General features: G+C 43.5%; 1 protein-coding gene across 3 annotated transcripts; it reads left to right on the top strand.

The window, feature by feature from the left end:
* The first annotated feature begins 256 nt into the window (after positions 1-256).
* Positions 257-11,066, top strand: TCEANC (transcription elongation factor A N-terminal and central domain containing). Of its 3 annotated transcripts, none has more exons than XM_060003105.1 (3): positions 257-312; positions 3,319-3,443; positions 9,876-11,066. In XM_060003105.1, the coding sequence occupies exon 3, from the start codon at positions 9,993-9,995 to the stop codon at positions 11,049-11,051; it is 1,059 nt and encodes a 352-aa protein (XP_059859088.1). In that variant the 5' UTR covers positions 257-312; positions 3,319-3,443; positions 9,876-9,992; the 3' UTR covers positions 11,052-11,066. The 3 variants fall into 3 exon arrangements, with proteins under 3 accessions (XP_059859088.1, XP_069396488.1, XP_059859087.1); XM_069540387.1 differs by lacking the exon at positions 257-312 and adding an exon at positions 1,288-1,373 and having other exon boundaries at positions 9,893-11,066; XM_060003104.1 differs by lacking the exon at positions 257-312 and adding an exon at positions 1,288-1,373.
* Positions 11,067-22,736: the final 11,670 nt, after the last annotated feature.

The following is a 22,736-nucleotide window of genomic DNA, read 5'->3' as shown; positions in this document are numbered from 1 at the left end:
GCTGTATGTTAAATATGAAAGTTGTTAAGAGTAAATCCTGAGAGTTCTCATCGCAAGGAAAACATTTTTATTCTTTTATTTTGTATTTATATGAGATGTTCACTAAACTTATTGTGGTAATCATTTCATGATGTAAGTCAAATCATTATGCTTTGCATCTTAAACTTATCCAGTGCTGTATGTCAATTATATCTCAGTAAAACTGGAAGGAAAAAGAAAAGAAAAGCTGTGGGATTTGCTCAAGCCTCAAGCTCCAGCCCTAGAGCAGCCGAGGGGCAGGAGAGAACCAACAGAGCTTGTTTCAAGGCAATGGTGAGAAAAAATTAAAAGTTTCTTCTTTCTTACACCCTACAGAGCCCAGCCTGTTCAATAAAGTAGATTAATAGGTGTCTCACTTTGGTCTTGTGATAGAAGCAATTTTGTAGCAATAGCCTTTTGAAACTAGTCTCTGAGGTTACATCCAGGATAAACTTGCAACGTTTCAACAGTTTTTAAAATGGAGTCGCTGCTGCTGCTTTACTAATTACCGCTTTAGTCTTGGTCCTGTCTTCCCTACTTCTAGGTAAGGTTTATTACATTGCTCAGTCATAGAATCACCCTGCTTCCTGACAGCATCCAATCCAGAGCAAAACCCTGCTTCCTTTAACCTTCCCCCAAGTTACCCTCCAGTATGGGGTCAGCAAAGAAGGCTGCCACTTTCTCTAGTTCTACCAACACTTTGTCTTTATTGGACCCTTGCGGGTAAAGAATGTGTACAAGTGGAAAGTGCAGGATGCACAAGGCTACTTAATGAATGTTTTCTACTTTCATATCAGCTGATGCATGCCAAAGGTGCAGTAGGTACTTGTTGAATTAATTACTGCGTTAAGTAAATAGATAATTCACAGTTTTGTCCAAAGTTTTGTCAACATTTAGTTGAGCGCTGTCTTGACTGGAAGCAGAAAGGGTAGGTGGCAGAGTAGTTCAACACACTTCGATGCTCAAAAGCAATAGTAGGGCAAGCTTCTTTCAATTCAGGGCCCGGTGCGGACCGTCGGCCCCAGACCACAGGACCCCAGACTGGGAGCTGCGGGGATGGGGGTGTGTGGCGGGGATGGGGTGGTGGGGGGTGGTGGGATGGGGTGGGGGGGGTTGGGGGGGTGGGGGGGTTGGGGGGGTGGGGTGGGGGCTGGCCCCGGGCCCGGCCCCCGGCCCGGCCCACTGGGCCGCCGATCGCTCTGCGCAGGCGCCATTTCCCTAGCACGCATGCGCTGGGTCCCGGGCAGTGTTCTCCAGCTTGCGGGCTTGGATTGGTTGAGCTTTCGTGGTCCCGCCCTGGGACTGGAAGTTCTATCTGGACGCCGAGGCCTCCCGGGTTTCGCCTGTGTTTCTCGGTGAGCTATTCTCTGTGTTCGCCGGCGTGTCTGTCACTGCAGTCAGGCGAGTCCTTGTTCCCAGTGGAAGCCCACCCCTGCTTGGGGAGGTTCTCGGTGTGCCCAGGGCCGGTAGACCGGAACGTGCCCTCGCCCTCACCTCTCCTCCAGCCGAGATCTCCCGGGTGGGCCGCTCCTTCGGGGCCGCCGCTGCCTGTGTGCTGGGTGCCAGGCTGTCACCCTTGGACGGCTTGCAGCAGGCTTTGCTTGTCGCTCCACCCCACCCACTGGTATCCGAACCCGGGCCAGAGTGGGCCCTTGTGCAGGTCCCTTCCCCTCGCTGCACCTTTGCTAGGGGTCGTCGTAAGGCGAAAGGGCCCTAGAGCAGTACTGCGTGACTTCAGAAACTGCGACGCCCCTACCAACATTTGGCATCATTCCTCTCCACAGAGGAAGGGGCTCCCTGTGTAGCCGGAGAGATGTATGTGGGTTACGGCTAGAAATTAAAATTTTCTCTTTAGATCTTAGATCTAAAGATCTAAACAGATCTAGGTTATTGCTGATTTGTTACCAGCTTTTGGAAATTTCTCTTTGATCTTTCATCAGGTTTTAGGGCGGATGTGTGCACTTTGTCCATGTATCCGTTATGTCAGTTAATATTTACAAGGTTTTGTATGCATTCAGTCAACAGATATTCAGGGCCTACTGTTGTTGGCACTGTATAAACTGTTTTTAATATGTATCAGGAAGCTAGGGGTATAGGTGTGTATCTCAGCATTATCTGTACTAGCATATGCTCTAGAACTGTGTTGTCCAATATGGTAGCCGCTAGCTACATAAGGCTGTTGAGTACCTGAAACGTGCCTAGTCCGAATTGAGATGTGCCTTAAGTGTAAAACAGCGAATTTTGGAGAATTAGTATGAAGAAGACAATGTAAACTATCCCAGTTTTTTTATATCCATCAACGTGTTGAAACAGCAATATTTGGGATACACTGGGTTAAATAAAATGTATTATTAATTTCACCTGTTTATGTTTTTTACATGGCCACTAGAAATTTTACATTATTCCTTTGGCTTGCATTATATTGCTATTGGACAGCACTGCCCTAGAAAGGGGTCAGCAGACTATGGCCTGCAGCCAAATCCAGCCTTCCTGTCTTTGCAAAAGAGATCTATGGGAGCGAAGCCATATCCATTCATTTCTGTATTGTCTGTGGCTGCTGTTCCTGCTACAAAAACAGCAGAGTTGAGTAGTCCATACAGAGGCTGCATGGCCTGCAAAGGCCAAAGTATTTACTATCTGGCCTTTTATAGAAAAAGTTTGCCGACACGCTGCTCTAGAACAATGCCTGGTATGGTCGATACAAGGAAACCTTTTCATTGTAGTCCTGTGTAATTGTCAGTTAGGCTTAGTGTGGGCCATAGTTCTAAGGACTTTATAAGGACTCTCTCGTTTAATTCTCATATTAATTCTGGGATGTTGGATTCCCCTCCCCCCCACATATACTTGACACCCCCTACTTCTGGCAACTGTACCTTCTAGACCCTCCTTATCCCCAAATGGCCTGACTCCTGGAGCCCACCTGATTAGCCCACAGGAGGCACCATGCTTCTGTTTTCTTTTTTTGAACTAGAATATTTTAAAATGATTTTCTGAACTAGAATTGAGATGAGGTTGGGCTCCCGTGGAAGAAGCTGAGGGGCACTGGGCTTAGTTAGACGCAAGTGGGTACAAGCAAGCTTGTCCGTGGTGAAAAGGATGATGCTCGCAAGCAGAGAGGAGAAAGTATTTGTTGAGTAATAGTAAGCCCTGACCAGGTGTTTGCCAGGTGTGTAGCGGTGAATGAAACAGACGTCGTTCTTCTGTGGTCTTGTAGGGAAGGCACACAATAAAAAAAACTTTTTCGTGTGATATGCACCATGAAAAAAAAACCAGTGTGCAAATATTTGATGTTCTTAATAGGTTTCATCATCGTAAGATGGAGCTAAGTGCTATACCTGTGTCGGGGGTTTTGTGAGGATGGAGATGACATGAGTGTATACGGCACACAGAGTTGCTCGATGTGCACTGTCTTCTGCTGTTAGAAGGTAAGTGCGGGAATGACTGTTCGGGACTCTGGGTGCATCGTGACACTTAAAACATTGCAGTCACCAGTTGTGGTTTGTAGAGAAGGTTCTCAGGTGAGTTGTGCACAGCAAGCGTTTTTAACATTTCCTAATTTAATGAGGCTCCTCTAGCAAAATGCAAAGTCAGAGAGGTTGTGCGCGTTCAGTGTGGGGGCAGGATGGGAGCTGCCTTCCGGCTGATGGCAGCAGAGCTGGGTTGGTCTTGCTGCGGGAGGGGGGTTGTGCCTGTGTGTACAGGGCAGTGGTGGCAGCTCTGGTTTAGATCACAGTCACCTGGAGAGCTGCAAAATACCCAGGCCTGCCCTCAGAGATTCTAATTCATTCTGTCTGGGGTGAGGCCCTGGCATTGCTTTTGCTTTTGCTGTTTAATTTCTCCAGATGATTCAGATTGGCAGTCAGGAGTGAGACCCACTCCTGGTGAGAGACAGGCAGGCAGGCCCAGGGAGCTAATGGGGCAAAGGCATCGAGCTGGGAGGTAGGCAGTGTCTGTCAGCGATGCAGCGCGATCACACTGGAAGCTGGAAGGGGGCTTTTCATCACCTGGCCAGGGACCGTGGGCTCCATCCTGAGAGCAGAGGGGAACCTCTGAAGGGCTTTAAGCAGGCTAATGGGGGAATCTCTTGCTGAGATCTGTACTGGAGGATGATCCCTCTAACAAAATGTCGTGAATCAGAGTGAAAGCAGAGAAGAAGTAATTGGAGCCGGCCAGATGATGGGAAGCCCAGGTTTGCTTTCTGTATTCCTCCTACATGTGTCCCTTAGCAGCGGTGTCTGTCCTTGTAATTGGCCAGCTTCTTGTCTGTGTTCCTTCCGCTGGGCTGTCAGCTCCTTCAAGGCAGAGAGTAGCTCATTAGGCTCAGCATTTATCGTGTATGAGATACATAATAGATATTTATTGAATGAACTGTGTAGAACTCTAAACTGGACACACAGCCTACTTTGTCTTTTTGTGGCAGTTCTCAAAATTTTATATCCCAGGTGCTTCCACACTATAGCCTCCTAGGGCAATAAATTGCTTTATATTTACGTGACTGTCCCACAGGGAGAATAGAAAGTTGGACAGCATTTAAATGCTGTTAAAAATATGGAGGAGAATGGGAAACAGTATGGTGGTTCCTCAAAAAATTAAAAATAGAATGACCATATTGATCCAGCAATCCCACTTTTGGGTATATACCCAAAAGAATTAAAAGTAGGGTCTCAAAGAGATATTTGTACATTCATGTTCATAGCAACATTATTCACAAAAGGTAGAAGCAGTCTAAGTGTCCATCAGTGGATGGATGGATAAACAAAATATGCTCTGTCCATACAATGGAATATTATTCAGCCTTGAAAAGGAAGGAAATTCTGACACATGCTCCGACATGGATGACCCTTCAGGACATTATGCTGTGTGAAATAAGCCCAACACAAGAAGGCAAATACTGTATGATTCCACTTATATAAGGCATCTAAAGTAGTCAGATTCATAGAGACAGACAGTAGAATGGTGGTTGCCGGGGGCTGCAGGGGAGAAAGAAATGGAGAGTTGTTGTTTAATGGGTGCAAAGTTTGTTTTGCAAGACAACTAGCGTTCTGAAAGTTGGTTGCACAACAGTGTGAATGTACTTAATGAACTGTCCTTGTGAAAATGGTTAAGATGGTAAATTATATGGTGTGTGTATTTTACCACAATTCAAAACAAAAAAATATGGAGGAACAGTAAATAAAAGGACATATGAAGGGGCTTCCCTGGTGGTGCAGTGGTTAAGAATCCGCCTGCCAATGCAAGGGACATGGGTTTGAGCCCTGGTTCGGGAAGATCCCACAGGCTGCTGAGTAACTAAGCCCGTGCACCACAACTACTCAGCCTGTGCTCTAGAGCCCGCGAGCCACAACTACTGTAGCCCGTGTGCCTAGAGCATGTGCTCCACAACAAGAGAAGCCACCGCAATGAGAAGCCTGCACACCACAACGAAGTGTAGCCCCCGCTCGCCGCAACTAGAGAAAGCCCGCGCGCAGCAACGAAGACCCAACACGGTCAAAAATAAATAAGTAAATTTATTTTTTTAAAAAAAAGGACATATGAAATGCAGAGCAGAGTGCTAATATATGAATCCATTAACTTCTGTAGATTTCCATGAGTAAAGAAAAAGTTTTACTATTAAGACAAACAGTGCTCCCATCGCCCTGAAGCCCTGAAGCCACAATTAAATTCCCCTTCAGAATCTCCTTGAAGCTCTGACCCTTCATTGAGAAATTCGACCTGAGTTAAATATTGCCTAACCTCGTTGTGGGCACTCTAGACTGGTCTCTTATTAACCACCTTGCTGACATCCAGCCAACTTCAATCTTGCTTTCTTTCTTTGGTAGTGATGCATATAGAATGAGTATAGACGCAGGTACGTTGAATACTTGTTAGGAAACTTTCCCACAGCTGGGGGGAGGGCTCAAGTTTATTGAGCTGCTTGAGACCTTATCATTGTGACGCCCCTGCTTGACTTCCTCCAGATCCCAAAATCTCAGGCAGACAATGCTGAGAGCAGTATTCAGCAATCGAGGATGTGTGTTTTTAATTTTTCTGTGCTGTCTTGCCTGTTCTTTGTTTACTGAGTCTTTGATTCTTAGAAAGACCTCTTTTACTGTTTTCAGTCTTTAAAAGTGGAATTCAATGAAATAATGCCATTTGCAGCACCATGGATGGACCTAGAGATTATCATACTAAGTGAAGTAAGTCAGACAAAGACAAACACCATATGATGTCACTTATATGTGGGATCTAAAATATGACACAAATGAACATATCTACAAAACAGAAACAGACTCACATAGAGAACAGACTCATGGTTGCCAAGGGGGAGGGGCGATCGGGGAGGGATGAATTGGGAGTTTGGGGTTAGCAGATGCAAACTATCATATATAGAATGGATAAACAACAGGGTCCTACAGTAGAGCACAGGGAACGATATTCAGTATCCCATGATAAACCATAATGGAAAAGAATATGAAAAAGAATATATATGTATAGCTGAATCACTTTGCTGTACAGCAGAAATTAACACAACATTGTAAATCAACTATACTTCAATAAAATTTTTTTAAAAACTACGTAAGTAAACGGGCAGGGCTATAAAACTTTATTTATAAAAAAAATAAGTAAATCAATACATCTTCATTCTGATCATTCAAAAAAAGAAAGTGGAATTCAAAAAGGAAAAACAATGATCTTGAAGTACCAATTCTCGATAATTAGAAAATGCCACTTAAGATCCAGAATCAGTGGTCCATTGAGTTATTGCTAACTGACTTTAAAAAAGAAATAGAGAAAAAAAAGACTGCCCAGGCGGTAAAAATGCAAGACCCAGAATCTTGGTCATCTGAGCTGTGCAGTGGGGAAAACCAGTAGGAACCTCAGAGTTGTAGTCCTGGGCACTTAACTGTTCACATTTGGGGTAGAGCTTGAGGGAAGATGGAACTGGTTTCGATGCAGCAGTGGACTTGTGAGGAAATCGTGAGGGCTGACCTGAATGCAGAGCCATGGGTGGGGTGAGGCGGCTGCTTTGTGGTGCCCTGATCTCTGAGGGCGGTGAAGTGGAATGAGCCATTTACCATGCCGTTTTCCAGTGGCCACATATCTTAAATGTATAGGGTTTATCATGAAATTGAACTAGACTAATCACTTTTCTGAGTAGGAAAACAATACATACACATTAGAGGAAATTCAGGAAAGAGTAAAAGAACAAAGGAAAATCACGTAAAATCTTGCCATTCAGAAAATGCCTCTGTCTGAAATTTTTTGTATCTATTTTTGGCCTTTTCTCATCACATGTGATTTTTAAATAAAATTTGGATCAGACTCTAGATGTTGTGTTTCTTTTTATTTATTTTTAATTAAAAAAACTTTTTTTTTTTTTTTGGCTGCCTCACATGGCTTGTGGGATCTCAGTTCCCTGACCAGGGATTGAACCTGGGCCCTCAGCAGTGAGAACACGGAGTCCTAATCACTGGATCGCCAAGGAATTCCCTAGATGCTGTTTCTTAATTTTTATTATTAAAACTTTTTTTTTTTTTTTTTACCGTGCAACATGTGGGATCCTAGTTCCCCGACCAGCAATGGAACCCGTGGTCCCTGCAGTGGAAGCGTGGAGTCCCAACTGATGGACCACCAGGGAAGTCCCTAGATGCTGTTTTTAAATAACAGCTTTGTTCAGATATAGTTTATGTACTGTACAGTTCACCTACTTAAAGTGTACGATTCAGTGGTTTTTAGCTTATTCACAACTGTGCACCCATCACCACAGTCAACTTGAGAGAAGATTGTGCACCTCCCCCAAGAAAAACTCTGCACCCATTAGTAGCCACTCACTTTTTTTTTAACATCTTTAGTAGATTATAATTGCTTTACAATGGTGTGCTAGTTTCTGCTTTATAACAAAGTGAATCAGTTATACATACACATATATTCCCATATCTCTTCCCTCTTGCGTCTCCCTCCCTCCCACCCTCCCTATCCCACCCCTCTAGGTGGTCACAAAGCACCGAGCTGATCTCCCTGTGCTATGTGGCTGCTTCCCACTAGCTATCTATTTTACGTTTGGTAGTGTATGTATGTCCATGCCACTCTCTCACTTTGTCACAGCTTACCCTTCCCCCTCCCCATATCCTCAAGTCCATTCTCTAGTAGGTCTGCGTCTTTATTCCCGTCTTACCCCTAGGTTCTTCATGACTTTTTTTTTTTGCCACTCACTCTTCCTTCCACCCCACTGGTTCCCTCCCCCTTCCTTCCATCCCAGCCCTGGTCTACCACTAATTTACTTTCTGTCTCTACAGATTTGCCTATTCCAGACATTTCATGTAAATGAAATCGTACAATAGTGGTCTTCTGTGTCTTTGATTTAACATAGAGCTTTGAAGGCTCATCCATGTGTAGTCTGTATCAGAGTTTCCTTTTATTGACAAGTAACATCCCATTGTATGGATATACTATGTTTTGTTTATCCATTCCTCAGTTGATAGACATTTGGGTTGTTTCCACTTTTTGTCTGTTACAAAGAATGCTGCCGTGAACATTCATGTGCAAGTCTAACCATTTGGGACCTCATAGTTTCTTCTAAGTTTGCAGGAAATTCTTACAAAAACAGCTTCCACATCTCTTATTTCCTTAAAGTAAATTTATAAAAGTAGAATTGCTGACTGCAAGGACCTTACGTTTTACAGCCCTTGCCAGATGGTGTCTAGGAAGACTGCATTAACTCTCCCTGTAATCGCTTCAGCGTTGTTAGCCTGCGTGTGATCGGTGATAGTTTATTTAATATCACGTGCTATAAAATGAGAGTCCGTGGAGTGTTGAAAAGACAGTATCCCTGCCATCAAGATGCTTATGTTCACGTTTAGACCAAATGGGCAGATACAGATCCAAGGGTATTTGGTAGGCAAGGTTATGTGCATTATGTGGATGGAAGAAGAGACTGGTTAGATAAAGTGAACATTCGCCTCCCCAGGATGAGATTCACACAGACATAACCATTAAGCAACTTTTTACACCTAAAAGTTAAAAAGAAGAGAAAAGTTAATGGGCCCAAACTCTGGCCTAGGGACCTGTTAGTCCAAAGTCATAAATCCCCCCGTTGTTCAGAAGAGTCAGATGTCAGCACAGTGTGGCCTGTTGACTTTGGGGCCCATCTGACCTGGATCCAGCTGCCTCCCAACCTGTGCCGCTTCATCATTTCTTTAGATTCCTTGGGACTTCTAAACAGCATCCACTTTTGGCCCTGTTTCTCATGCTTTTATATTCAGAAAAGTACTACTTCAAGACTGTAAAATCAGCAAGGACTTCGGTGAAATAGCTGAACACGAGGGAAAATAGTCCGGCCTCCTGAGCCTTCCCCCATTGACGCTGACACTGGCATGTTTTCATCCCCAGCATAACCACCAAATTCCACAAAAAGGAGTTGACTAATCTTGATTTGGAAAGATCATTCATTTGTAAAATTAGGGATGGGGGGCTTCCCTGGCGGTGCAGTGGTTGAGAGTCCGCCTGCCGATGCAGGGGACACGGGTTCATGCCCCGGTCCGGGAAGATCCCACATGCCGCGGAGTGGCTGGGCCCGTGAGCCATGGCCGCTGAGCCTGCGCATCCGGAGCCTGTGCTCCGCAACGGGAGAGACCAAGGCAGTAAGCGGGCCGCGTACCAAAAAAAAAAAAAAAAAAAATTAGGGATGGGAAAGTTACAGCAGATCTTTCAGCATGCTTCTATCAAGCAATTGTTAACGCAAAAGCTGTTTACAGGGATATATATATATATATATATATATATTTTTTTTTTAACTACTGAGAATCAAACTTTTGAGGCTAAACCATACTACATTGCAGATTGCATTTTCTAATACATTGCACCCATTTTTATTACAGACTCTTTCTCTGCATAGGTAACTGGCAGAGAGCGCTGTGCTCCTATCAGGAAGCTGCGCCTGGCAAACGCAAGCTTGAGAAAACGGAAACCTCTTTTTTCTTTGCAGCCGTAACAAGATGTCTGACAAGAAGCAGATAGCTGCCAGAGCTTCCCTTATTGAGCAACTGATGTCTAAAAGGAATTTTGAGGATCTCGGCAACCACCTTACTGAGCTAGAAACTCTGCGTGTGACTCCGGAGCATCTCCAGGAGACGGATGTGGTCAGGGCTGTGTACAGAGTCCTCAAAAACTGCCCCACGGCGGCTTTGAAAAAGAAAGCCAAGCGTTTGCTGTCAGAATGGAAAGCTCTGTATAAGGATACTCACGGCAAGCCACGGGGCAGCCCTAAACCATTTCCTCCAGGTGGAAATAAAGAAGAAAATCAAGGACTTTCTCCTGACCCAAATCAGGATGAGATACCGGGCAGCTCCCGCTGTCATTCTCTGCACTCATCCCAAGATGTTGCAGGAGCTGTTGAAAGGATCGTGCCAGAAAATAGCCCTGGTGGAGCGGAGCCTAAGGCAGCGCATCTCAGGGCCGGTGACCCTCAATCCCCCGACGAGAGAGCGAGTGGGCAGCCGGATCCTGCAGCGCCCGTGAGAGCCAAATGCACAGAGCTGCTGTATGAAGCTCTAGCTGGTCCTTGCACAGAGCAGCCCAGAGCCGATCTGTGGCACAAGTTTGCACGAGAAATCGAAGAGCACATTTTTACCCTTCACTCCAAGAACCTCAAAAAATATAAAACTTGCATCCGAAGCAAAGTCGCCAATCTGAAAACCCCCCACACGTCTCACTTACAGCAAAACTTGCTCTCTGGGACCATGTCTCCAAGGGAATTTGCCGAAATGACCGCCTTGGAAATGGCTAGCCACGAACTGAAGCAGTTGAGAGCCTCCTACACGGAATCTGGCATACGGGAACATTACCTGCCCCAAGTGGTGGAGGGCACGCCGACCAAGAAAATAAAGTGCCAACGCTGCGAGAAATTCAATTGCCAGGTCACCGTCATCGCCAGAGGGGCACTCTTCCTTCCAAGTTGGGTGCAGAATTCCAACCCAGATGAAGAAATGATGACCTACGTAATCTGCAATGAATGTGGGGAGCAGTGGTACCATAGCAAGTGGGAGTGCTTGTAATTGTAATAAATGTTCTCTTAACAGATAACTGGAGTGATCCCTTTTATTCATACCACCCTTTTATGCTTGTTTTTAAAATCTTGTACACGCTATCCTTTTTTTTAAATTGAGATATAGTTAATTTGTATATATATATAAAATAACCTATAATGGAAACATATGTATATTCTTTTTCAGATTCTTTTCCATTATAGGTTTTTACAAGATAGTATAGTTTCCAGTGCTATACAGTAGGTCCTTGTTGTTTATCTATTTTATATATAGTAGTGAGTTATACATACTATTTGCAAAACTATCCTACGAAGAAGGAAGGAAGGTTGTTTGCTGAAGCTCACACCACTGTCACTAAAAGTTGATAGTTTGGGGAGAGAGAGTGGACGCCTGTTTGCATCATGCTTAGTGGCTACTTAGTACTTTGCTGTACTCAGACATAACCTAGGTGCCCGTGAGAAATGCAGACTCTCCGGTCCCATGCTTCTGAATCTGCATCTGCATTTTGGCAGGATCCCCAGGTGATCCTGTCCGAGGTCATTGGAGAAGTGCTGCTTCTGCAATAGGCCTGTAGTTCCCAGCACTGGCTGCATATTAGCAGGATCTGGGGAGCTTTGAAAACCCACAGTGCTGAGGACACACCCTGGGACAATTACATCTGGATCTATGGGATGCAGCCCAGGCATCAACATTTTGGTTTTAATTCCTCAAGTTATTTTAAGATGCAGTCAGAGTTGAGAACTACTCATCCATAGGCTCTCACTTGATCCTTTTGTCACCTTTAAGAAAAGAAAGTTATTCTATACACTTCACAGTTGAGGAAACATCCACAGAGGCGCCATGACTCGCCCCAGTGACACACCATAAATAGTCAAACTTGAACTGCTGCCGGATTTTCTTCCTTCCAATTCCCTGTCCGAGACTGCTTCAGTATTGACTTCTGAGAAATACAGTCCTGGAGATGTGGAACTAAATGAATAGTGTCTTCAAGCTCTAACATTGGGGAACAAGAGCTTTGTTATTTTCCCCTCTCTTTTCTCTTCTCACTTTACAGGTGTCCCGTGAACCCTGAAAATTACCCTGCGACTAATCCCACAGTTAGAATTTTATTTCCAGTCTTCTTGCTCAGTCGAAGGAGTCATGTATTTTTTTCCATCACACAAGTTCTCCAGGGTTTATAAACTATGACATTAGGTTCCTGACGTTAGGGAGTCTTCATGTTATCAGGGGTTAGGTCTGTAGGGGAGGGGAAAAAATCCTGTAGCTGGGACCACGAAAACTAGACTGACAAAAGATCAACAAGAGAAAAGTAGTTTATATGTGCAGCACGCATACCCGCAGGAGAAATTTGGTAATGCGTAACTCAAAGGGATGGTTACAACTTGGGCTTATATAGCATTTTAAGAAAAAATAGTATGTTTGTAGAGAAGTAACAAGACAAAGGAAAAGGGCTTTAGGCTTTTAGTGGCAGCAAACTCTGGGAAGGTAAATTAGCGTGTGTGTGTGTGTGTGTGTGTGTGTGTGTGTGTGTGTGTGTGTGTGTGTGTGGCGGGGTGGGGGGAACTAATGGAAGATAATGGTCATTTAGTAAGGTTTGTTTGTGTAGACTCTTTCCGGTGCCATCTTGCCTCCAGTGAAGACGTTGTTACCTCCTTCCTGGTAGGGAATTCACAAGGGGAATTTGTGTTCTGTTTTCAGGCAGGTAGCGGGAGGGCAGAGAGCTCACCCTGTGTTTGATTTTTCTCATTTGCTTTCAGCTCCGAATGATCCTTATGCCATTATATTTTGGGGGTGGCACGCTCTGAACCCCTTTAGGTCTGAATTTCCAATTCTGCTTTTGTAAAAACTGACATTAACCTCTCAGAGGAAGTCCATTGCCTCAGCCTTTGAATCTACCAACGTTTCTCTGATAAACGAAGAGGAAATTACTTCTTCGAGGCCTTTGTAAACAGTGTTTAAACATACGTTTGTGTTTTCAAATGGTTTTGAAGAAATGGGCTTGAGGCCATTAATTATCAATTCTATTTTGATACCTTTGTATCTGTGGCTTCCCAGGGCTGCCTATTATGATGTAACGGTCTTTTAAAGAAAAACTTGCAAAGTCACCTAAAACTTCAAGTTTCACAAAGTGTGGTTTCATGTGACTTGGAATGATCTTAGAAACTATTCAGTGGTTATAAAAGAGCACAGCACATGAATACCATGTGTGATTGGTTCATGTCAGTGTTTGTTTTTTGCTTTAGGGTCTTTGGGTGTGTTTTGTGGGGTGGGGTTTTTTGGTAGTTTTTATTTGTACTGGACTTTTGCGAACTAAATTTGCACACAAATAAAAGCACTTGAAATGGAAATTCCTTTACTCTCCAAGCTATAAAAATCTGGGTAGTCTTCCTCATTTCGTATCAACTTTGTCAGTGACTTCTGCAACTATAGATAGGAAAACAGTAATCTGATTTGTTTTTTTTTTACTTTTAGTCAATGAGAGAGCACTACATTTTCTAAGTATAGATAATAATTCTTTTATATCCTATGCTTATCTCCTAAAAAGAAAGCGTTTTTGTTGTTGTTGTTGTTTTTTAAGTGCTCATGAGGTAAAGGATCTTTCATTTCATTTAAAATCATTTTTACAAGAACAGCAAGTACATAGACCCCAGGATGGGAGGGTGCCTGACACAGAGGCAGCACAGCAAGAGTCCACCAGAGCTGAAGCACAGTGGCAAGGGGAAGAAGGATGAGAGGTGAAGTCCAAGAGCCATCGGGTTCGTGAGGGCCCTTGTAGGTCATGATAAGGACTTTGGGATTTTTCCGAGCCTGATAGGAAGCCATGGAAGCCAAGGGGTTGGTAGTGATAAGACTTGAATGACCTTTAAGAAGCATCCTTCTGGCTGTTGTGTTAAGTTAGATGAGGAGGGAAGCAAGGACAGATGCAGGGACACCAGTTAGGTGGCTGTAGCAATGGTCCAAATGTCATTTAACTGGTTTCAAACAAGAGTACACAAAGACTGGTCTCCCTGCATCCGTATAGTTGAGAAAGTCCTTGGTGATGGGGTTGAGGACACACTACCCCCAAATCTGGCACTTTGGCATAGTGAATATTTTAAGCTGAAGGAATTTGAGAAACTATAGGTGCAGGAAGTCCTCTCTGACCTTCCCCTGAGGGAGGTCATAAGACCCTCAAGTGAGAGGTGCCCTCTCCATACCGAGGAAAGGAGCATCCTTATCTCTGCAGATGGAGGGATGCTGGAGGGAATCGCAGTGAACGGGTCTTTCTGGGTTTCCCCCAGTTGACCACCCTTAGCTCATACTCTTTGTCCCTTCACATTTTCCCACAACTTTCCACTCTTCATCAAACCGAGTATAGAAACACCCAGGTGTAGCTGTTTCTTTGGGGGTTCATTTCCTTATAAAGGCTCCCAGGTCAGATAAAATTTACATTACATAAATGTGTGCTTTCTTCTTTTTTAAAAAATTTTTTATTGGAGTATATTTGATTTACAGTGTTGTGTTAGTTTCAGGTGTACAGCAAAGTGAATCAGTTATACATATACATATATCTACTCGTTTTTAGATTCTTTTCCCACATAGGCCATTACAGAGTATTGAGTAGAGTTCCTGTGCTATACAGTAGGTCCTTATCAGTTATCTATTTTATATATAGTAGTGTGTATGTGTCAATCCCAATTTATCCCTCCCCCTGCCAACCCCCTGGTAACTGGAAGTTTGTTTTCTACATCTGTAACTCTATTTCTGTTTTGTAGATAAGTTCATTTGTACCTTTTTTATTTTTATTTTTATTTTTTTTGCGGTACGTGGGCCTCTCACTGTTGTGGCCTCTCCCGCTGCGGAGCATAGGCTCCGGACACGCAGGCTCAGCGGCCATGGCCCACAGGCCCAACCGCTCCACGGCATGTGGGATCTTCCCGGACCAGGGCACGAACCCGCGTCCCCCACATCGGCAGGCGGACCCTCAACCACTGCACCACCAGGGAAGCCCTGTACCTTTTTTAAAAAAATTAATTAATTTAATTAATTAAATAAATATATTTGGCTGCACTGGGACTTAGGTGCGGCACGTGGGATCTTCGTTGCTGCGTGCAGGATCTTCGTCGTGGCATGTGGATCTTTAGTTGCAGCATGCAGGCTCTTAGTTGCGGCATGCAGGATCTAGTTCCCTGACCAGGGATCGAATCCAGGCGCCCTGCATTGGGAGCGTGGAGTCTTAACTGCTGGACCACCAGGGAAGTCCCTATACCCGTTTTTTTAGTTTCCACCTATAAGCGATATCATATGATATTTATCTTTCTCTGTCTGACTTACTTCACTCAGGATGACAATCTCTAGGTCCATCCATGTTGCTGCAAATGACATTATTTCGTTCTTTTTTATGGCTGAGTGATATTCCACTGTATATATGTACCATATCTTCTTCATCCATTCCTCTGTTGATGGACATTTAGGTTGCTTCCGTGTCCTGGCTATTGTAAATAGTGCTGCAATGAACATTGGGGTGCGTGTATCTTTTTGAATTATGGTTTTCTCTGGATATGTACCTAGGAGTGGGATTGTAGGATCATAGGGCAACTCTATTTTTAGTTTTTTAAGGAAGCTCCATACTGTTGTCCATAGTGGCTGCACCAATTTACATTCCCACCAACAGTGCAAGAGGGTTCCCTTTGCTCTACACCCTCTCCAGCATTTATTGTTTGTAGATTTTTTGATGATGGCCATTCTGACCAGTGTGAGGTGATACCTCATAGTAGTTTTGATTTGCATTTCTCTGATAATTAGTGATGTTGAGCATCTTTTCGTGTGCGTTTTGGCCATCTGTATGTCTTCTTTGGAGAAATGTCTATTTAGATCTTCCGCCCATTTTTTGATTTTTTTTTTTTTTGATATTGAGCTGCATGAGCTGTTTGTATATCTTGGAGATCAATCCCTTGTCGGTTGCTTCATTTGCAAATATTTTCTCCCATTCTAAGGGTTGTCTTTTCATTTTGTTTATGGTTTCCTTTGCTGTACAAAAGCTTTTAAGTTTCATTAGGTCCCATTTGCTTATTTTTGTTTTTATTTTCATTACTCTAGGAGGTGGATTGAGAAAGATCTTGCTGTGGTTTATGTCGAAGAGTGTCCAGCGTTACATTTAGGTCCTTAGTCCATTTTGAGTTTATTTTTGTGTACGGTGTTAGGGAATGTTCTAATTTCATTCATTTGCATGTAGCTGTCCAGTTTTCCCAGCCAAGTGTGCTTTCTTCTTGTTAATCTGTCTTTTGTTACAGAGCCCCAACCAAGAACCTAGACGGTTCGGAGAAAAAAGATTTTTTTCCTTCCCTACATTGGCAGTTTTGCAAATGGTTGTTTCATAAAACACAACCAACCCTGAATTCCCAACCCATGGCCTATAATAAAAAACAAACAGCACAGAAATTCAGCACAGTATAGCCTGGATCCTGGTTGCCATGGTTATGGGTGATACCTGCACAGGGCATAAACATCAATTGTTATACCTGAATGTAGAAGGGCTCTCTTCATGGGATTTCACACATCACTCTCCTTTTGTCCATGTTACTTTTTTTTAGACTACAAATTGGATACAGTTGCAGCTCTGTCTCTTCTCTGAGCACTTCCTGTGATGAGAGGTTCCTTTCATTCCCTATTACCATTTCTAAACACCAGTCAGGAAGCCTGCAGCTGGCAGGGCTCCATTGCCTTTGCAAGGGTTGGGCCTTCATCTTTTAGGTCAGATTTGCTTTATTATTTATAGCTTCCGAGTAAATGCAAAGTATTTTACTAAAATATTCTTACATCCCTCAGAGGTATTTACTGTAAATACCTAGATTATAAAAGGTGCCTTCTTGGGGCTTGCCTGGTGGCGTAGTGGTTAAGAATCCGCCTGCCAGTGCAGGGGACACGGGTTCGAGCCCTGGTTTGGGAAGATCCCACATGCTGCGGAGCAACTAAGCCCGTGCACCACAACTACTGAACCTGCGCTCTAGAGCCCGTGAGCCACAACTACTGAGCCTGCGTGCCACAACTACTGAAGCCCGTGCGCCTAGAGCCCGTGCTCCGCAAGAAGAGAAGCCACCGCAATGAGAAGCCGATGCACTGCAACGAAGAGTAGCCCCCACTGGCCGCAACTAGAGAAAGCCCGCGTGCAGCAGCGAAGACCCAACGCAGCCAAAAATAAATATAAATTAAATAAGTAAATTTAAATAAATAAATAAAAGGTGCCTTCTTGCTTTCAGAAGAGCCTACAGTCTGAAGGGAGAACTGATGACAACTTCATATAATCCCATTTATATTATTTTTTAAAATTAGGTTTCCATAGACGTTACTAAGCATTACCAGAAATGCTATGCCATAATGATTGCACGTTGCTTTACACTCTGCCAAGTGCTGGGGGCCAAGAGATGAGCTAGATGCCATCCCAGGCCTCAGGCCCCCAAAATGCAGGTGACATAGCCACAATCACTTTACAGTTCAAGAACTATAAGAGAGACAGACTGTAGAGGCAGAGGTGCAGGGGACCCAGGAGGATCAGGGAAGGCTTTACAAAGGCTGTGACCCTAAGGGTAAATCTTGAGATGAGGTAAGCCAGGCAGAGAAAGCCGAGACGACAATGTTCCATCACTGGACTTGCTAGATTCCTGGCACTTTATATACAGCATCTCAGTTAAGCTTCACAACTACCCAGCCAGCACTTTAGAGATGAGAAAACTGAGGCTGAGAGACATTAAGTTACTTGCCCAAGGGTACATGGAGAGAAAGCCAGGACTATTCATGATGAACAGGTGGGGTTTTTTAATTTTATTTTTGCATATCAGTTTGCTTCCAGAAACATGCAGGCTTCCTGTTAATTCCATGCAAGGTACAACTGTTTTTCAATTGTGGTTTGTTTTTCCAATGACAGGAGTGTGTGGTTTGCAGACTACACTCAGCGCAGTGCTATGCACGCTTCCCTCTGTGGAGAGATCAGCCAGGAATGCTTGGCAGTGGTTGCCAGCTCTCCTGGCACAGGGGAACCTTCCCGAAACTTCTAGTGGCACCCATGTGATTTATCTGATGTTCTGAAAAGTAAGTGATTTTTAAAATACTTAAACATATGAAAACATGTAGTTTTAAAGTGACATGCATATGTTTTTTTGAATTTGAAGACTAAGTTTATAAATGCAGTTTCAAATGCCATTCCCTATAAAATATAGTGGCCTTTACATTTTCACTGTCTTTATTTATGACCTAGGGAAACTATATGATACAGATAATCAATTTTGACAAAAGAGGCAGGCTGTTTTGCATCCTTTGTTAAATTATCACAGACATCCATGCTGGACAGTGAAAAAAATAGAATTAAAATAAATTTTTTGGATATATTCTTGCTTTCTTTTAAAAATATAAACAAGGTACAAATAGGAGTAGGTTCTAAGTAGTCGTTAGTCTTTTTCATGTGATGACATACATTTAAAAAAATCTAAAACAGCCATGGAAAAGTTACAGATCTGATTAATAAGCAAATGAAAACCTGGCCCATTCAAAAACTTCTTATTTTTGGAATATATTCAGTTTCAAAATGTATATAAACAGAGAGAGCTCCCAGCGGTTGCTTTTAAATAATCAAAATGGGATCATAATAGGCAAATTTCACCTTTGTGGGTGGAAACAAAAAATTCAGACATTTCCAAGGGTGCCCGGGAAGGCCTGAGTCAACTGAAGTAGACCTTCACCCATGTCCGAGGGGAAAGAACTCCCAGGTTTCAGTGGACTGTATGTTGGCGTCTCTGTGTCTACTAGGCCATCTGGTCTGGTCTTTAGTGTCTCCTCAGACTGAGGACTTCCATCTCTGCAGAGTTTTTTCATGCAACAGATGGACTTTTACCCCCCAGCTTTGTGAAATCTCAACAATGGCTGAGCAGAAAGTTTCCAAACATCTTAGTGGATTTTGATATCATTTTTACATGAGATGGTGGCTCAAGGGCTTGGGGATTTCTTTCGGGGGGGTGATGAAAATGTTCAAAAATTGAATGTGGTGATGGTTGCCCAACTCTGCCAATATGCTAAACACCGTTGAATTATACCCTATTTTAATTATATTTTAATTATACCCTATTTTAGTTCTGTGGTCTGTGAATTATATCTCAATAAAGCTATTACAAAAAAATCAAATGGACTGAGGGAGGGAATTGGAGACAGGATCTCTGCTGGATATTTATCTCAGTGAGTCTTTCTAAACCTATAGTATCCCAATTACGCATACATATTATCGAGAAATACTGGCAGGCTTCCTCAGAGAGGCCTTCTGGGAGGCGCCCTGCCAGTTCATACTGACAGCCATCCAGCAGGCAGTGGCTTCTATCCAGGCAGTGTGCTGGGCCCTGGCCTCTGCATTTCTGCGTAGAAGCCCCTCCCTCTTTCAGTCACACAACAAACAGGGCTAAAGCTTCCATCCACAATCATTGCCCCTTCTTTTTCTTCCCTGTTTCTCAAGCCACAGGTTCGAGCCTCACTATCAACGACATCAAGCCCCTGGAACATAGCAAATCATGTAGAATCAACCCAGAGCAGTTGCCATTTATGTCTCTGGTTAGATCTTCACTCAGAAAAGAAACAGCAGATAAAATCAGCCCTAGACCCTTGCTACTCATAGTGTGGCCCTGGCATCAGCAGCGTCAGCATCACCTGGGAGCAAATACAGAAACGGGGGCCCCATCCCGGACCTATTGAATCCAAGTCTATCTCTTCACAAAGCTCTCAGTGATTCTAGTGCATATTACTGCTGGTGAAATGCTGACTCATCCTCAGGAACTGGGCCTATGAACTCTGCCTTCCTGCTTATATCTTTGGATGAAATGCCCGAGTTCCTAGCCAGCACTGGACTTTCCACTTGTCTCGGTTACCAGCCACCTCCACTCTCCACATTGCTAAATCCAAGCGACAATTCTCAGCCCTGAAACCTATCAGCAGCAGTTGACACACTGGGTTCCCTCCTTGCTACATCCTGCACTCAGTCACACTGGCCTCCTTGCTTAGTCCTTGACTGTGCCAGGCACATGCCTGCCACAGGACCTTTGCGTGAGCTGTTGCTTCTGCGTGGAATGCTCTTACCCCAAATTCCCAACAACTTAACCAACCTTTCTCAAGCCCTAGGTCAAATATCATCTTGGGCAGTGAAGTTTCCCTGGCTGTTTATTACGTTTCCTAGCACCCTTTCTGATTTTTTTTTCCATAGAGGTTATTCACCATTTAAATACAATGCCTTGCTTATTTATATTATTTATTGTCTGCTTCCCCCCTCCCCCCCAACTAAATTGTACACTCCATTGGGGTCAGGGATTTTTGCCTTTTTGGTTCACAGCTTATCCCCAGCCCCTATGACAGTTTCTGGCACATAGAAAGCCCCCAACAAATATTTGTTGAAGTTATGTGCTTAAGAAAACCAGAAGAGCCAGGAATATAACCTATCAATACATACGTACATTTAAACAAAGGATTAAAAACAAGTTTACAGGGTGTGATTGTAGTTTACAGTAGGCAAAACAGTTTCAGAGTGGAGTGAATGGAGAATTGGAAAAGACAACATTTTTCTTCCCGGAATATTTTTGAGCTTTTCTTCCCCATGTAGTGTCTTTGAGTGGGCATCAGATATACCATCAAGTATTAGGCTACGTGCTCAAACTAGCGTACAGACAATTCTCCAGTTGTCTTATAAACTTTCCCTTTATTTAGCATTTTCCATTTTCATGTTCAATAGCATTGTCACCAGAAATAAATAAGGAAAAGGAGATCAAAAACAAAATTCTGTTTGTTCACTGTTTTACTTGCTTGAAGACCCTACAAATATTTGATAAGGAATAGAATTTAAAGAGTTGCTTGGTGATTTCCTTGTTGTTTTTGTTTTGCTTTGTTTTTGCGGTACGCGGGCCTCACTGTTGTGGCCTCTCCCGTTGCGGAGCACAGGCTCCGGACGCGCAGGCTCAGCGGCCATGGCTCACAGGCCTAGCCACTCCGCGGTATGTGGGATCTTCCCGGACCGGCGCACGAACCTGTGTCCCCTGCATCGGCAGGCGGGCTCTCAACCACTGCGCCACCAGGGAAGCCCTTCCCTGTTGTTTTAACTTAATTATCTATGCATTACAGACTGTACTTGGCTGTATGTCAGTAATTTTAAAAGTGGCTCTTTGAAAATAATCATCCCCAAATCATATATAAATACCCTATTTGCAACTTAAGAGTTTATTTTAACCTTATGTGTGTTTATTTTTTGTTACAATTCAGTGGTTTTAGTGTTTTCACAAAGTTGTACAACCATCACCATTATCTAATTTCAGAACATTTTCATCACCCCCAAAAGGAACCCTGTACCCATTAGCAGTCCCTCCTCATTCCCCCTCCCTCCAGCCCCAGGCAACTAATCATCTACACTCCGTCTCTATGGATTTGCCTTTCCTGGGCATTTCCTATAAATGGAATCATGTAATATGTGGTCTGTTGTGTCTGGCTTCTTTCACATGAGTGGTTTTTTGAAAACTCAAGTAGTAAACTAATTTACTAACCAAAGGAACTGTACTGACCTTTATTTAAAATGCAGCTTTAACTGAATTTACATAAATGATTTAGCATTTACACTGTCACAATTATACTTCTTCAAGCTTTTGTGTCAATAGTTGTTTTTGGTTAACCACATGCCAAACTTGATATTTTTTTAACATCTTTATTGGAGTATAATTGCTTTACAATGGTGTGTTAGTTTCTGCTTTATAACAAAGTGAATCAGTTATACATATACATATAACCCCATATCTCTTCCCTCTTGCGTCTCCCTCCCTCCCACCCTCCCTATCCCACCCCTCTATGTGGTCACAAAACGCCAAGCTGATCTCCCTGTGCTATGTGGCTGCTTCCCACTAGCTGTTTTACATTTGGTAGTGTATATATGTCCATGCCACTCTCTCACTTTGTCACAGATTACCCTTCCCCCTTCCCGTATCCTCAAGTCCATTCTCTAGTAGGTCTGCGTCTTTATTCCCATCTTGCCCCTAGGTTCTTCCTGACCATTTTTTTGTTTGTTTTTTAGATTCCATATATATGTGTTAGCATACAGTATTTGTTTTTCTCTTTCTGACTGACTTCACTCTGTATGACAGACTCTAGGTCCATCCACCTCACTACAAATAACTCAATTTCGTTTCTTTTTATGGCTGAGTAATATTCCATTGTATATATGTGCCACATCTTCTTTATCCATTCATCTGTTGATGGACACTTAGGTTGCTTCCATGTCCTGGCTATTGTAAATACATAACTCTTTTTGAATTACGATTTTCTCAGGGTATATGCCCAGTAGTGGGATTTCTAGGTCGTATGGTAGTTCTGTTTTTAGTTTTTTAAGGAACCTCCATACTGTTCTCCATAGTGGCTGCATCAATTTACATTCCCACCAACAGTGCAAGAGGGTTCCCTCTTCTCCACACCCGCTCTAGCATTTATTGTTTGTAGATTTTTTGATGATGGCCATTCTGACCGGTGTGAGATGATATCTCATTGTACTTTTATTTTATTTATTTATTTATTTATTTTTTGCGGTACACGGGCCTCTCACTGTTGTAGCCTCTCCCATTGCAGAGCACAGGCTCCGGACGCGCAGGCTCAGTGGTCATGGCTCACGGGCCCAGACGCTCCGCGGCACGTGGGATCCTCCCGGACGGG

This window comes from Delphinus delphis, chromosome X (assembly GCF_949987515.2).
Source record: "Delphinus delphis chromosome X, mDelDel1.2, whole genome shotgun sequence".
NCBI classification, from domain to species: Eukaryota; Metazoa; Chordata; class Mammalia; order Artiodactyla; family Delphinidae; genus Delphinus; species Delphinus delphis.
This window is presented reverse-complemented; position numbering and strand designations above follow the sequence as displayed.

Excerpts from the sequence above, each read along its gene's own strand:
- TCEANC (XM_060003105.1), top strand. The coding sequence starts at position 9,993 with ATGTCTGACAAGAAGCAGATAGCTGCCAGAGCTTCCCTTATTGAGCAA.